Genomic DNA, 16010 nt, shown 5'->3' on the forward strand with positions numbered 1-16010 from the left:
TTTCCTGTGCAAGTAAAACAAATGGATATATTGCTTAAAACCTATCATTATTAACCACTAACATAAACTGTACTCAATAAGTTATTCTGTTCCCATTATATACCTGGACAAATGTTTCTGTGGCATGATATGCCCGCCCAATTGTTTCCATAGATGCATTCTCAGGCATCTGCTGAGAACTCAAGACATTTTTCATTTGATTAATGCATAAGTCAAGGGCAATCTTGGCGGAGACTAATTCATCAGAACACAGAGCAAGCAATGCCTGCAAAGGCCACAACCAAGCGTTCAGTAGAGATAATGAGATTAATAACAACAGTACAGACTACATGTATATGCTTTTAAGCCACTAAGTAACTACGAATTCCCACCCATGATGGCTCCAATTAAATATGAGCTTGGAGGTTAGAAATGTTAATATATTAAATGAAGAACAATAGCAACAACACTAAACTCTGATATGATATCAATCAAATTATTAAATACAGGCTTTCAAGTTCCAACACAATATTAAATATGAAGATCAACTCATTACTACACCTTGAACAGTGTAATGTCAGGGGCACTTTCATATCTGTGAGATGAACGGATGCTTTCATCTTTTAGTGGGTCACCTGTAAGCATCCATTCCTCGGCAATTGAAACAGAAGGGGGTCGTTCTTGCCCATCTGTTGAGAAAGATGAAATCTGGTCCTCTTGAATTCCCGTCATTGTTTCCCAAGCAACCCTATCAGAGGGAGAGAGTCCTGAATTTTTTCTTTTCCTATAAACATCTTTTGGAGTATTTTTTTCCACGGCATTTTTTGGAGCCCATGAAAAAGCTTTCCGAGCCTCTTTCTGCAAGTTACTTAGACTGCTCGTAAAAGACAACTTTGGCGGAGCACCTGGTCTAGCCTTCTGCTTTGGTCTGGATCCTGAGACAGATATGCGATGTTCCCTAGGAGGAGAGCTGATACTTACATCAATAGCCTTAGTTGCATATGTAGTAACTACATGATTGTCTCGTAAAGAAGGAAATTCCTTTAATATCTACAGAAATACAGGAAAATGTCAGAATGAATGAGAGAAAAATGATCAAGAAGGATGAAGAAAACAAGTAAAAAAGAAAGCCAAAAACTATCCATATATGAGACTATCCCCTAATGCTTTGCTTTCAGCACTTCCAAATGAACTAGTAAGGAAAATAATGCATGTTAATGAAGGTATCTAACCAAAGTTTAAATTACATTACCAGTGCAGCAGATTGCAATTGTTTCCTCATCAGTAGCACTTCTAAAATCAGATGAGGATGCTCATGTAGGGAAGAGCACCTTTGCTGCCATGGCACTGGCAAGACAGACAGCACACGAAGCCCTAAAGCCCATGAATTAAGCCGGGAAATCTCAGCATCAGACAGATTCCCTTCTCTCCGCTTCAGGAAGAAGTGAACCTTCAACAGGGCACAGAGAAATGGTCACCGAAATGAAGATAGAATTTCAAAAATCACTAAAATACAGTTTAATGAAATTTATATCATTAAAGAAGGGAAAAAAACATAAGCTAGATAAATGTTTGATTACAAGAAGTTGCTTTGACCGCAAATTGGGCAAAAGCTGCATTGCACCCATTGCAACTGGCAAAGCATCATCTGTATCCCGTAATGAAGAAAGAAAGCGTGAAGCTTCAGCTGGTCCTCCACCATTAAGAGGGTCTGCTGTTAAAAGCTTCACAAGTTGTCGCCCTTGCAACTCTCTCCGTAAATCAATTGATAATCCAGCACTTTCTGCTACTTTTAGTGCAGCAGAAACAGCTCCTTTTCCAGCTAATCTAAGTGCCAGTCCCTCTGGATCTTCCTTGCAATCTGCTTCAACCTGAAATGCAATGATTTTTTTATTGAGTTTACATAAGAAAAAGGAAAATCGATAAAGCTGTCAAGTACTGGAAGTTTTATTTAAGCCCATATAAACAAACAATATAAACTTCTGGAGAAAAAAGATGAATCTTGCATAGCTTTTTTGCATTAGACGTGTAACAGTTCAAGGACGAGATCACAACCTCTTGCCAGCTCGTATAGTGATCATCTGCACTTAGTATGTGACTGTACCTCTGCAAATCTTGTTTCATTTGCAAAACCTAAGCATTACAATGAATAATGTCATTTAAGATTAAAAATAATATGGAAATTGGTACGGGTACTTCTAGATATTAAGTAGAAATATTAAAAACTATATTTCTAGAACATTTAAACAAGGTGTTCAAGAATTCCAAAAGCAATAAAGTAGTAAAATCAGAAGATTCGTAATCCCAGGTTTTCACAAATTCCCTAAATATATGTAGAATGCAAAAATACATAATGAGAGCACATGACTTGAAGGAATGCACAATTAATTTGCTTCATTTAGTGCAAAACTTGGTCTTTTGCATGGCTTCCTTGTACTTAAGGGTTGAACAATAAATAGAATTAGTTCTAGGGCTTCGCAGAGATTTTGTAAACACGTCTGTCAATTGATCATTAGTTGACAAAGTTTGTGACGATGTCACCTAACTCGATCTTCTCTCTAACAAAGTGAAAGTCTATCTCAATATGTTTGGTCCTCTCATGGAAGACTGGATTTGAAGCAATGTGCAATGCAGATTGATTATAACAAATAAGTGTAATTGGTCTTGCTTCTTTAATTTGAAGTTTCTTGAACAACTGTTTTAACCAAATAAGTTCACATGTTGCCATTGCCATGGCCCTATACTCTGCCTCGACGCTTGATCTTGCAATTATGTTTTGTTTCTTACTTTTCCAGAATATAAGGTTTCCTCCAACAAGTACACAATACCCAGAGGTGGATCGTCTATCAATGGGTGACCCTGCCCAATCAGCATCAGAGTATCCAATTATTTGAGTATGTCCTTTATCTTCATACACTAGACCTTTTCCTGGAGCACATTTGATTTATCTCAGAATCCGGATAACAGCATCCATGTGTTCTTCACAAGGAGAATTTAAGAACTGACTTACCACACTAACTGCAAAAGAAATGTCTGGACGAGTGACTGTGAGATAATTCAACTTTCCAACCAATCTCTTATACCTTCCTGAGTCAGATAGAGGTTCCCCCTGATTGGGTAGTAGTTTGACACTTGGATCCATAGGAGTATCAGTTGGTTTAGCATTCAACAAACATGTTTCTTCCAAAATATCCATAGCATATTTCCGCTGAGAAATCACCAAATCATCTTCAGATTGGGCTACCTCAACACCCAAGAAATATTGGAGTTTACCAAGATCTTTTGTTTGAAATTGATTCGAGAGATGTTGTTTTAACTGGAGTATACTCTGCTGACCATTACCGGTTATGACAATATCATCTACGTACACAATAAGATAAATACACCCTTGGGCTGAGTGACGATAAAAAACAGAATGGTCAGCTTCACTACGGACCATAGCAAACTGTTGTACTACAGCGCTGAATCTGCCGAACCAAACTCTCGGAGATTGCTTAAGACCATAAAGAGACTTGTGTAATCTACACACCGTATTCAATGACTCCCCCTGAGCAACAAATCTAGATGGTTGCTACATATATACTTCATCTTCAAGATCACCATGTAAAAAAAGCATTTTTGATGTCAAGTTGATGAAGAGGCCAATGCCAAATGGTTGCAATGGCTAGAAGAAGTCTAACAGATGCCATCTTAGCTACAGGCGAGAAGGTATCACTATAATCCAATCCAAAAATCTGAGTGTATCCTTTGGCTACCAAACGAACTTTAAATCGATCAATCTTACCATCTGGACCAACCTTCACTGTATAAAGCCAACGACAGCCTACTAAAGATTTCTCAGGGGGTAGAGGAACCATTTCTCAGGTACCACTGCTTTGAAGAGCACACATTTCATCAATCATTGCTTGCCTCCACTCAGGGTGAGATAATGCTTCACCTGAAGTTTTAGGAATAGAAATAGAAGACAAACAAATATACTGCAAAGGGGAAAGACGATGATAGCATAAATCAATATAATGTGGAGAAGGATTTCGTGTTTGACGTATACCTTTTCGAAGGGCAATCGGAAGACTGATGAGGGATAATGGTAGGCGGGACATTAATAACTATTGAAAAAGGTGTGGGAGTACTTTCTTGTAGAGGTTCCGGAGATACTTGGCTGGATTCGAAACATGGAACAGACTCGAAGAAGGTAATATCGGCCGACACGAGGTATCATTGTAGAGTATGAGAATAGCAACAATAACCAAGAAAGACACATTTTAGTGATCGAGCTGTTAGTTTATCAAGATCAGAGAAGATATTGTGTACCAAAACACGTAGACCCGAATAATCGAGGAGGAATTGGGTGGAGAGGAGAGTTTGAAAACAGGATTGAATGAGGGATTTTATTATTAAGGACAGATGAGGGCATGCGATTTATGAGGTAACATGCCGTGAACACCGCATCCCCCCAAAACCGGAGAGGAACATTACCATGGAGAAGTAGGGTCCGAGTGGTTTCTACAAGATGTCGATTTTTGCGCTCGACTACCCCGTTTTGTTGGGATGTGTAAGAGCAAGATGTTTGGTGCAGAATACCATTGGATGACATAAAAGTTTGAAATTGTTGGGATAAATATTCACGTGCATTATCACTTCTTAAGGTACGAATAAACAAACCAAATTGGGTTCTTATTTCTCGATAAAATTGTTCAAAAATAGAAAACAATTCAGACCTGTTCTTCATTAAAAATAGTCATGTGCAACGTGAAAAATCATCCATAAAAGTTACAAAATATCTAGACTCGAAACTAGACACGGTACGCGAGGGACCCCAAGCATCGGAGTGAACTAAAGCAAAAGGGCACGCAGCCCGTTTATTGACTCGATCGGGAAAGTGACTACGAATATGTTTCCCTAACTGACAAGACTCACAATGTAAGGTGGATAATTTAGATAGGCTAGGCATCAACTTTTGTAGCTTAGGAAGACCTGGATGACCTAACTACGCATGTATAATGAGTGATGAATTTGTGGTGGAGCATGTGGTAGATGACATAGAGAAGTAGTAGAGACCTTGAGACTCACATCCGACGCCAATCGTCTGTCCCGAACTCCGATCCTGCAGAATAACGTTACTATTAGTAAAGGCGATAGAACAATTAAGGGAACAAGTTAAACGAATGACTGGCAATAAATTAAACGGACAATTAGGTACATATGGGACAGAAGTCACAGAGAGAGATGGTAGAATTTGAACAGTACCAATCCCTTGGGATCGGGTTTGAGAACCATTTGCGGTAGTTATACTCGGTAAGAAACCAGAGGTAGAGAGGGAAGAGAAAAGACCTTTATTACCTGTAACATGATCAGACGCACCAGAATCGAGGACCCAAGGACCAAGAGGAGATGATGGAGAGAAGCAAACAGATGAATTACTAGTGTGAGCAACTGAAGCCATGGAACCAGAGGTTTGATTAGTCTGACACCACTTGAGAAAACCCTCGTAGCTTGGCGTAGGGCTCTGAAGAGAAGGTGAAGTTTGCATAGTGCATGGGTTATCAATTTGAGTCGCATTTACCTGACATGGAGGTCTGCCATGTAACTTCCAGCAACGGTCGATAGTATGTCCAAGCCGGTTACAATGGTCACACTTGGGACGAGGTTTGGAGTTGGATGACCCTCCTCGAAGGCGATTCTGATTGTTGCCAAGAGATGCAAGGGCAGCAGTGTCACCTAGTGACGGAGCAACAATAGATTAAGGGGAAACCGGACCAAATGCATGAGGTGTAGCCAAGCGCAACAGTTGTTCACTAACTGCATCATAATTAAGAACCATAGTACCTGATAAAATCTGGTTACGAACGGACTCGAGTTCTGGTGGTAGTCCTTTAAGTGTCATGACCATGAAAAATTTACTCTGGTGTTCGGAATGAGCTGTTACATCTTTTGCATAAGGCATGAGGGTTGTGTAACTTGCTTTCAAGGCATCAAACTTACTCAGATAGGCTTGCATATCCATATTTTGCAACTTCAGTATGTCGATTTTGAGGATGACACTGTATAGACAATGAACGTCGTTGGAGAAGACTTTCTTAGCCTTTTTCCAAACCTCATTGCAAGTGGAGAAGGTTTGATATTGCACTTGGTGGTTAGGTGCGATGGAAAACCATAACACAGTACATAGAGAGGCATCAGTTTTCTTCCATTTATCGAGTTTTGCGGCAGCAACATCAACCAGTTTGTGGTAAGGTGATCTTCATATCCCTGACCATGAAACCACATATCGACAGCACGAGCCCATATGTTGTAGTTGGCTGATCCGGTTAGTTTTTTACATGGGATAAGTGGAACTTTAGTAAACGAGACGGAATCAGCATCTCCCATGATTTAAAGAAACAAAATCAGGGTTGTTTGAACTGGAGCACAAATTTCCGAGAGTCGAAATGAAAAACGGAGACCGGATCTATTACCGATGGAGGGGGCCGAGAGGGGCGGCCGGGAAGACGGACAGATCGGGCGGCAAGGTGGTTTTACCTGAGAATTTTGAGAAGTGAAAGGCAAACCAAAGTGATGACACGGTTTGCAAAAAAAACAAAATTTCTCACCGAAAGACAGTGGGTCAACCGAGTAAAGCACAGCGAAGCGTTGTCTCTTAGTAAGCTCTAGATACCATATTGAATTAGGAGAGACTAAGAGACATTTAGGTTAAACCGTGTGTTGTGAAAAGCACTACGGAGACTTTATTATATATAGAGATTACAACTAATTATATGATATAGTCGATGTGGGACTATTCTATATACAAATATTCTTAACACTATATTTATAAAATGTATGGATACAACTATTTAAGAAAATCCATGCATCATGCAAAGACAATATTGATATAACAAAACAGTATTAAAAGAAAAATAAGTGCTACTTCAGCACCTCTTCCCTAGTAGAATCATTCTGATGTAGATGGCAGCTGCACATTGTGAGAACGTCCAAAGCAGCATCTAGTTCCCATGTGTGAACATATCTTTTATGAAATTAAGAAAGTTAGAAGTGACATCAAAGGATGATACAAATACTGGACAACACAATTTAATAATGATCGTAAATTCATAATTATAAGCATGCAACAAAAAAGAGATATATTCACTTGCTAAAATCTTAAGTTGCTGACATGGATGCCCAGAAATAGTTCTACATTTCATAACACACTTGGGCGTGAATCATCTCATTTGCAAATTTGGCATTACCTTGTGTAAAAGTTCTCTCTCTCTTCATAAATATCCACTTTTGAAAGAGTCTTACCTATTCAATACATATCAAGAAAGAGATGCATGCAAATTTTAAACATGACAGTATTGTGAAATTTCAATATATAGGTTCCCACATGTCCCATCATTCAAAACTGATTGATACTGAAGCATGGTGTAGAAATTTAATTACAGAAATTGCGGAAGGATGGAGTGAATTTTTAACCAATGGGTCAGAAGCTTTGATAGATGATACAATGTTATGAATCAACTCTCGTGAAAATTTAGGTTGTTAGGTGAAGGTTCAAGAATGGTTTCACGTCTCTAATTGAAGGAACTGAACGTCACAAATATATCCATTCACATTTCCCAAAATCAACAACATGAAATTATTAATACACCTTAGGGCAAGTATAGTAGTTTGACAGTCAGAAGAATAAACCCATTATGCATACATCTGATCAAGTGATTTACACACCTTATAGCAAGTCTAGCAGCCAGCTGTTTGTCCTTCAACCTTAAGCAATACTGCCAACTATTGCTCCAAATATTACGTCCTCCGTATCCTTGGCGCTGTGCAGAATGCATCTCTTCTGCCCGTTCAATGATCAGCTGAAGAAGCTGATCAGAGGCCCCATTGCGTAGAAAACGATCAGAGAGGGCAAGAGCATCCATAAGCTTTCCTTCGCTAATTAGTCTATTACAGAGAAGAACACCATGTCACATGTACATTGCTAAAGAAGATAACTTGTAATTATTTAGGGCCCTAAAACTAAAGCTATTGAACAGAAAAAAAAAATACAAGAACATTCAGAAACAGACAAAGATTGTGATTAAGAAAGTATAGGAGTTTTTTTTATTTTTCTTCATTGTATCTCAAATAACACCACATAATAAAAAGGGTTGACAGTGACAATCTTATTTGAAGTTGACAAAACTGAATCAGGAATAATTCAATGTTTAAATAATGCAATGTTCAGATTTCCATGGATGAAACCAAATTACCATTACAAAGAACCATTAATAACTAATATGAAGTAAATTGATCACATAGGGTAAGAACATGGCGGCATCTCATTTGCGTTGATTGCACCAAGTCTGCAATATTCTAATGCATGTGCAAAGAAACTTAACAAAGGAAAAAAAAAAACATAACTAATTAAAATATACATTCTCCCTCCCCTATTTATATAAAAAATTATCAAGGGAAAAAACTATAGTGTAAACAGCTATTAACTATAATACCGTTCCACTGCCTTCTGATATGGTTCTTCATTATCCCAATCAAAAGAAAGGAAAACGGTTGAGTCAAGTTGAGAAGCTTCAGATTTTGAGGAATCGTGCCACAAGTCTGCAGCTTCAACCCCTTGGCTATTTAGGTCTGTCAGACCTCCGGGGACTGTACTGCTATTAATGTCATCAGCATCCAATTCTGTCTCAGTATCATGTTCACGAACTCTCTTAACAGAAGATCTTGCTTCAAGGTTGTCATCATCTTCTGTTTGATTAGCAGTTACGGCAAATTCGGAAACTCGGTGAAGGTTTGTTTGCATTTGTATCCATCTGTTCAAAGTTGGGAACCTGTACACATCAGGAGAAAATGATGAAAATTTGGTGAATAATATTGACAGATAGAATACCCTTGTGGCTTGTAAGTGAATTTATAAAGGAAAAGACGAAAAGCAACAAGAAATGTGAGTAAAAATATTAACCCAAGTCAATCCTGTTTCAATCACATAGAACACACACCGAGAAGCAACAAGAAACGTGAGTAAGAATATTAACCTAAGTCAATCCTGTTTCAATCACATAGAACACACACCGCTCCCCACCCTCCCGAAAAAGGCAAATATCATATGCTAACATGAGATGTGAACATGGAAATTGCATGGTAAAATCACTTGCCTTACCCTCCATTCACAAGCACCAAAACCCCAGAAAGAGGCCATGTTAGCAAAAGGCCTAATAATTTTTACCTTATCAGCCACAGATATTGTTGGAATTCCCGCCTTTCATTGCGGTCCACGGTCCGCCCCTAGTCACCTAAATTGTGGCATTTGAATTATCTTCATTGCAGCCTCGAACACCTACATTGTGTTGGGCTTTAAGGGGTGGATTTAATCCTATATTGCTTAGAGATATGACATGCGTTGTGTTTATAAGTGGGAGCAATCTTTACCCTACAAGCCGGTTTTGTAGGGATGAGTTAGGCCCAACCCAAAAACTGAGATGGTATTAGAATATATCCTAGATTTTTTGTTGGGCTTCCCGCATCGTCCATGTTCTGGACTCATTAAGGCCCGAGCGTGAGAGGTGTATTGGAATTTCCGTCTTCATTGTGGTCTGCACCTATTCGTCTAAATTGCGGCATTTGGATTGTCTTCATTGCAACCTCCAGCACCTACATTGTGTTGGGTTTGAAGGTTGGATTTAGTCTCACATTGCTTAAAGATATGACATGTGTTGTGTTTATAAGTTGGGGCAATCCTTATCCTATAAGCCGGTTTTGTAGGTGTTAAGAATCCCACATCGGACAATATATGGTCTGAACATGTGTTTATAAATGGAGGCAGTCCTCACTCTACCAACCGGTTTTGTAGGATTGAGTTAGGCTTAACCACATTCTTAACATGGTATCAGAGTCTCGTCTAAGATCCGGTGGGCCACCTACTATGGTTTCCGCTATCGGGCCATCCACCATTTATTTTTATGCTCCAGATGTCCAGTCCTGGGCGTGAGGGGGTGTGTTAAGAGTCCCACATCGGACAATATATGGTCTGAACGTGTGTTTATAAATGGAGGCAGTCCTCACTCTACCAACCGGTTTTGTAGGGTTGAGTTAGGCTTAACCACATTCTTAACAGTAGGGATGAGTTACGCCCAACCCAAAATTTGAGAGATATGAATGGGAGAAAATGACCCAAGAAAGTTGGAAAGCCACGTCACTGAATGAGGAAAAATTCCAAAATCAAATCCCTTTCTACTAACCAGCTTTATGTAATTTCATGTAAGGGCTTTCTTGAAAAGCTTCATAAAAATAACAAGAGAGATTGAAGTAGATGTTGACCCACGAATTCAATTAAGGCAGAAGAAATTTGAGGTATATGAATTGTGATAGAAGTGCCTCTTAAGCATGGAGGAAAGTTTTATTGCACAGCTATGAGACATGAATGTTATATGGGAGAGAATGTTGACAGTTTAAGTCTGTTAGAAAGGTTTACATGAGTAGTTATGGTTTGATAGTGAGGAGTAAATACATAAATAGGCTCAATCCAAAATTTAAGATGGTATCATAGTTTATCCAAGATTCATATTGGACCACCTGCTATCAGGTTAAACAAGACAGGATAGAAAAATACAATAATCAAAATAAAATTGTAGTGGCTACATAAAGATTGTAGATTCCCATCTTAAATGATTTGGGTATGTATGGAAAGACTCGTATAAGTACCAATTAGGAGGGTTGGGAAGATGGGGGATAATCAAATCGTTAGAGGTAGGGAGACATAAATTCAAACAAATAAAACAGATTTAGAGGTAAATGTTTTATCTTTAAGTTTAATATATGATAGAGCTGTATAAGAAAAGGGACATAAATGTATGCTTCTTGATGAAAAAACTTAAGATGAAATAGAGATGTTAACAATATCAAAATGAATAAAAGTTGTATATTAATGAGTATCTGAGTTAGTATGAACAGAATATTGTCTTTAAATAGTTAAAATATATATGAACTGAGAACCAATACATACAAACAGGGTACGCTACCTTTCAGACTGATCAAGAGCAAACTCATAAAACAAACGATCAACATCTGGAGCCTGCTGTAATCCATCACTCAAGGAGCTTGAAATAGAAGAGCTACTACTGTCGTACAGTATACAACTCCCAAATACACATGCCAAGACAGCCCTCACTGGAGATATTTTTGCCAAATGTTTCACGACATCTAACTCGAGAGGATATAATGAAACTCCAGGTGTTGCTGAAGAACGGGAATAGCAATTAGGCTTTGCATCTTTAGATGAAGGAGAAAGTACTTTATTTTCAGAGCTGCTCTTAGGGAACGAAGGAACAACCGGAATGCATGCCCATCCATGTCCAGATCGTGGAGGATAAACTGGAGGCACACATGCAGAAATGACCTCATGTACAAAATCAGCACACATAATTTCAGCTGCCTTCCCTGCTGCATCAGTACTGCCTCTTTCAAAAACAAGACGGGTCAAAAGCTGCGAGATAAAACAGTAAAACATGGTTATGAAAGTACATTCTAGAATAATCATTGAGCCACTCGTATTATCCATACACCAGGCTCAATAGTCATGGCGTGAGGGGTTATTGAGAAAAACCCAAATCCCCTCTTGGTCAGAGATAAGGCCTAAATAAATAGAACTTAGAAAGTTTCGGCAATCCTCACCTTACAAGTGTTGTGAGGCTAGGTTTGGCCTAAACACTTAAGACCATGTAAAGTTAAGTATGAGTATTGTTATTGGTATTGGTGAGCATATAGTATAAGAAACATATATTTTTCACTTTACTAAAATATGATAACATTGATACTTCTCCAAAAATTTAAAATTACATGTGTTTGGTTGCAGTGTGGAAGGGTAAAAGAAATATATGAATAACTTCTGATAATAAAAATAGATCCACAGTTGTGCAATAGTAACAGGCTTAAATACGCATAAACATGGTGGTAGTTGCGTCTAAAATCAAACAATGTCAAATAATTTAAATATTTTAAGAACCTTACATCTTTAGGCCATTCATAAACGACAGAGAAAAAGTTGAAATCATGAGTAGTATCAGTTCCATCAACTATATCGCCGATTGCAGCAACATGAAGAATGAATTGTGATAAATATGTCATAGGTTTGGCACTCATTGGAGAAAACATTCCCTTCCCGGAGTCTTTAATGTCAAAACCAGAAGACTGTGGGCCAGTTTCTCCTCCAACTGCACTTAAAGGTATTGGTTTAACAACTCTTAAGCCAAGCCCAAGTACAATGTCCTTGTCACTGTTGGAAATAACAATCCTCTCAGAGTACAATCCTTCACCTCTAGTAGTACTTGGTTCACTTTCTTCATCACTGACAGCTCTTGCAAGGTTATGCAGCTTACCTGATTTTTAGTATAAAAACATGTTATAACCATGAGTACTTGATGGACACAGATGTCAACAAACTAGATTTTACAACAAAAAAGGTAATAAAATGCCAATAAATATAAGTACCACTCAGAAACTGCCGCTTGCCCATATGAGCATCTTCAATCATCTGATGTAGCAAAGCTAAAGCACGCTCCCTCTGCTCTTGTCGGTGTGACTCTTTAGATGATGTGATGACAATTTCCCCAGATAGGATTTCCTGCAGCGTTGGAGGGTTGTCCTGGAGGAGTAAATCATATAAACATCATTACCATAATCACAGCCTTCTATGTAAGATTTTTGTGGTATGGTGTCTGTATGTACTCTAGTAAGAACATGAAAGTAAAGGAGAAAATTGGTGTCTCCAAAATAAATAAATAAAAAAGAAGGGAAAAAATCATAATAAAAACAAATTGGAAAACCCCAAATGCACTTCATACAGCCTGTTTTACGTAACTTGAAAATAAGGGGAGGGAGAAGACAATATGCAAAAGTATTATTTCTGCTCAGCAAAGTTTGTGATCATATTTGCCTCAAGGTATGGAGCAACTTCTTTTACTTAAGTTCAAAGGTATGGAGCAACTTCTTTTACTTAAGTTCAAAGGTATGGAGCAACTTCTTTGATTTTAACATACTAGATTTAGTAATGTGTTTCACTCTTCTGATATTTTGAACAAAAAGAAAATGGTATTAGACCACTCGTAACTAGGGTTCCACAATTTGTGTCTTTTAATCATATTTTATTTTAATATGATAAGGCAAAGTGTTTTTTGGCCGTGTGACAATTGTGTGGTTCCTTGGTGTATTTGACTAGAGGAAAATGCTTGTAGTTATGTTCAAAATGTTTATTCTTACACTATTTGAGAGTAGGACTATATTTTTGCAACCTCTTCATTCTGCAGAGTGTCGTTATGGACGTAACCTTAACAAAAGAAGAGGTTGAGAAGCTCTTTTGTATCAATGGCTTTAACACTCTACACCGTCTTTATCACGGAAAATGCCTTATCTTGTACAAAAATGAGGTTGAAAAGCTCTTTTGTATCAAGTTACAACACCACTATCTTGTGCTTTTGCGAGCAAAATAGTATTGAACTCTAAATTAGTTGCTCAGCAAAGCTATGATAACATCTCAAATAATCTAATTAAGTGAAAACATGAACTGTTAAAAAGACCCAAAGAGTGTCATATATCGACATAAGAAACCAACTTAATGGGAATAACAGATGCTGACATAGTAATATTGTTGGTGTATATGTCAAATGTCAAAATCATAAAAGGAAATTAATTCTTGCATGGAGCATATTGGAACTGAGTTTCCTGAAAAGGAGTCTTATAAATAATATTCAAGCCCTAACCTGCTCCAAGAACTCCTGTAAGCGCTTTAGAAGACGCCGTGACACAGAAATGACTCCCACTTCAAGGATCTGATCCCAATAAGTAGAGCCAACTTTGGGAGATCCTCCTGGATATATTTCCGATAACATAATCTGGGCCTACACGTGAATAATAAAAACCACTATCTAGTCATGAGGACAAAGCTTTTAAGAAACAAGAGGGACTAGAGATCGAAGTTATATTGAATAGCATTTCACAAAAATAAAATATGCCTAAATAGAAGACATTCAGGGTAAATAATGATTGTGTGCACAAACATTAGATTCTAAATCATATCATAAATGACAGTGTAATTCTTTGTTCTAGCAATCTCTCCCTTGTCTGATTTCTTACAACTAATGAAAATATTGGTTTCACCCTATTAATGTTAACAATATGTTAACGAGAAATATGAAATGAGAATGAACAATAACATGGGTTCTACAACTAGCAAACAAGTTACGATACACCTATAATTTGTAAAACCAACAATGTTAAAATAAAGTCTTTAAATAGGTGTGTAATGACAATATCTTTTATTGTGGCTCTAGCTCCGAGATGGCTTCTCATTGTTTTTACATAACTAACTAGTTCATCCAACATAGGTTTCTGGAGTTGTTACTCCCTCCGTTTCAAAATTATTGTTGTTTTAGAGAAAAAAAATTGTATGAAAATGAGTGTCATTATCACTTTTGGATGTAGAAATGATTGTTATTTTTCCATTCATCCTTTAATTATTACTATGTACACTTCTTCCAACACATTAATATGGCTAATTAAGTAAAAGTGCAATGTCTTATGACAATATTATTGCATTCCTTAATCCGTGTGCAAAAAACTTTATACGACAGTCATTTTAAAACGGAGGGAGTATTAAGCTTGGGAATTCCTGTTAAGTTTGAATAGTTAGTTATTTAGTTTCAAAACCTTTTAAAAGATTAAAGAGGTCAGAGTTCATGGGAGTGGTAAACTCACTGTTATTAGGTGTATTTAGTAGAACTGCAGAGTAGAGTGAGTATAGTGTCTGTACTTTTAATGTTACGGTTCCGAGACCCTGCTATGAAATTGGAATTGGTTTTTCTAGCCTTTGTCTCTTAAAAGGCATTTTAATTGCAATGTTTAAAGAGAAAAGTGAAAACTAAATATTAACTCTCCTAATAGCTAAGCAGACAAGTATAGGCTGAAAAATGGTATTCATATGTCTCTCTAACATTAGCACCTAAACTTCTTTTGTTATCATGAGCTTGTTCTTTCCCAGATGTGCTTTGTTTGTTGCATCTGAAAAGGAACAGTATTATGCTACTTTTATTGTTTTGCTCCCTTCCTTCTCCACATGTCTAACTTCTTTTGTGTGGAGGGGGAATCTACTAAAGAAATTATTGCAGCACCTGATTCAGCAGTTGTTGAGACATCCCTGCAGACTTTGCAGAAGTTGCAGCGACATCAATGCAAAGAAGAATCTGGCAAGAAATGCACATTCTCAGAACCAGCTATATACAAAGCATTATATTCCCTATCAGTTGAAATGACAAAATCTAAATTGCTTTCATAACATTTAAGTCACTTACAGTAGACAAGGGTCCCAACTGGGAGCGTAAAGAGGAGAAATCTAGATCCTGTACCCGCGACACCACATCATCTACCTGCATTTATAAAATGATTACGATTCATGACAAGCAATTAGAAATAGTCAAGAACATGTTAAAAAGGAATCCATACAAAAGTTGCAACGAAGACAACTCAACTCGGTGTGTTATACTGACTGTTATAATTTGAATTGGGTCTAAGGTAATGACTGTCCCCATGTATAAATGATCAGACCTTATCTCATCCAATGTGAGATTCTTAACACATACCCTCCAGGCTCAAGATTGGCCATTTGGAGTGTCCCTCGGGTGGTACGTAAAGCGGTGACCTAATAGGCTATGATAGCATATTGGAATGGGTTGGACTTCACTTAACCGTTACAAAACCAGCTTGTAAGGTGATGACTGACCCCACTAATAAACACAAGATCAGACTTTATCTCATCCACCATAGGACCCTCAACACTGATAAAGAAGAAAAGTATATTTGTCACATAACATAAGGATCTAGTCATTTGAAAGTGATAACAGCATCTACATACCCCAAGGATATAACGCAAAACCCATAAGAATTACGCTCATTGGATTACCCCATACATCAAGAAAAAGAAGTAAGAGGATGGAGGTCGAGCGACAAATCATTCAGGCGAGTAATCTCAGAGGGGCCTGTCATCTCAGAGGGGTTTTACTGCC

At 37.8% G+C, this 16010-nt stretch overlaps 1 protein-coding gene across 2 annotated transcripts in view; it reads right to left on the reverse strand.

Annotated features, from left to right (window-relative positions):
• The window catches only part of LOC127085693 (uncharacterized), a 52130-nt gene that overhangs the window by 13282 nt on the left and 22838 nt on the right, over positions 1 to 16010 (reverse strand). For both annotated transcript variants that reach the window (XM_051026190.1, XM_051026191.1), the window contains exons 10-23: positions 15300 to 15374; positions 15120 to 15191; positions 13713 to 13850; positions 12445 to 12598; positions 11965 to 12332; positions 10977 to 11440; positions 8454 to 8789; positions 7687 to 7905; positions 6895 to 6985; positions 2035 to 2112; positions 1560 to 1850; positions 1232 to 1429; positions 541 to 1029; positions 104 to 265 (exon numbers count right to left, since the gene is read on the reverse strand). In XM_051026190.1, coding sequence (XP_050882147.1) covers positions 104 to 265; positions 541 to 1029; positions 1232 to 1429; positions 1560 to 1850; positions 2035 to 2112; positions 6895 to 6985; positions 7687 to 7905; positions 8454 to 8789; positions 10977 to 11440; positions 11965 to 12332; positions 12445 to 12598; positions 13713 to 13850; positions 15120 to 15191; positions 15300 to 15374 — 3135 coding nt within the window. The remainder of the gene's footprint in view (positions 1 to 103; positions 266 to 540; positions 1030 to 1231; positions 1430 to 1559; positions 1851 to 2034; positions 2113 to 6894; positions 6986 to 7686; positions 7906 to 8453; positions 8790 to 10976; positions 11441 to 11964; positions 12333 to 12444; positions 12599 to 13712; positions 13851 to 15119; positions 15192 to 15299; positions 15375 to 16010) is intronic.

This window comes from Lathyrus oleraceus, chromosome 5, assembly GCF_024323335.1.
Source record: "Lathyrus oleraceus cultivar Zhongwan6 chromosome 5, CAAS_Psat_ZW6_1.0, whole genome shotgun sequence".
In the NCBI taxonomy this organism is placed as follows: Eukaryota; Viridiplantae; Streptophyta; class Magnoliopsida; order Fabales; family Fabaceae; genus Lathyrus; species Lathyrus oleraceus.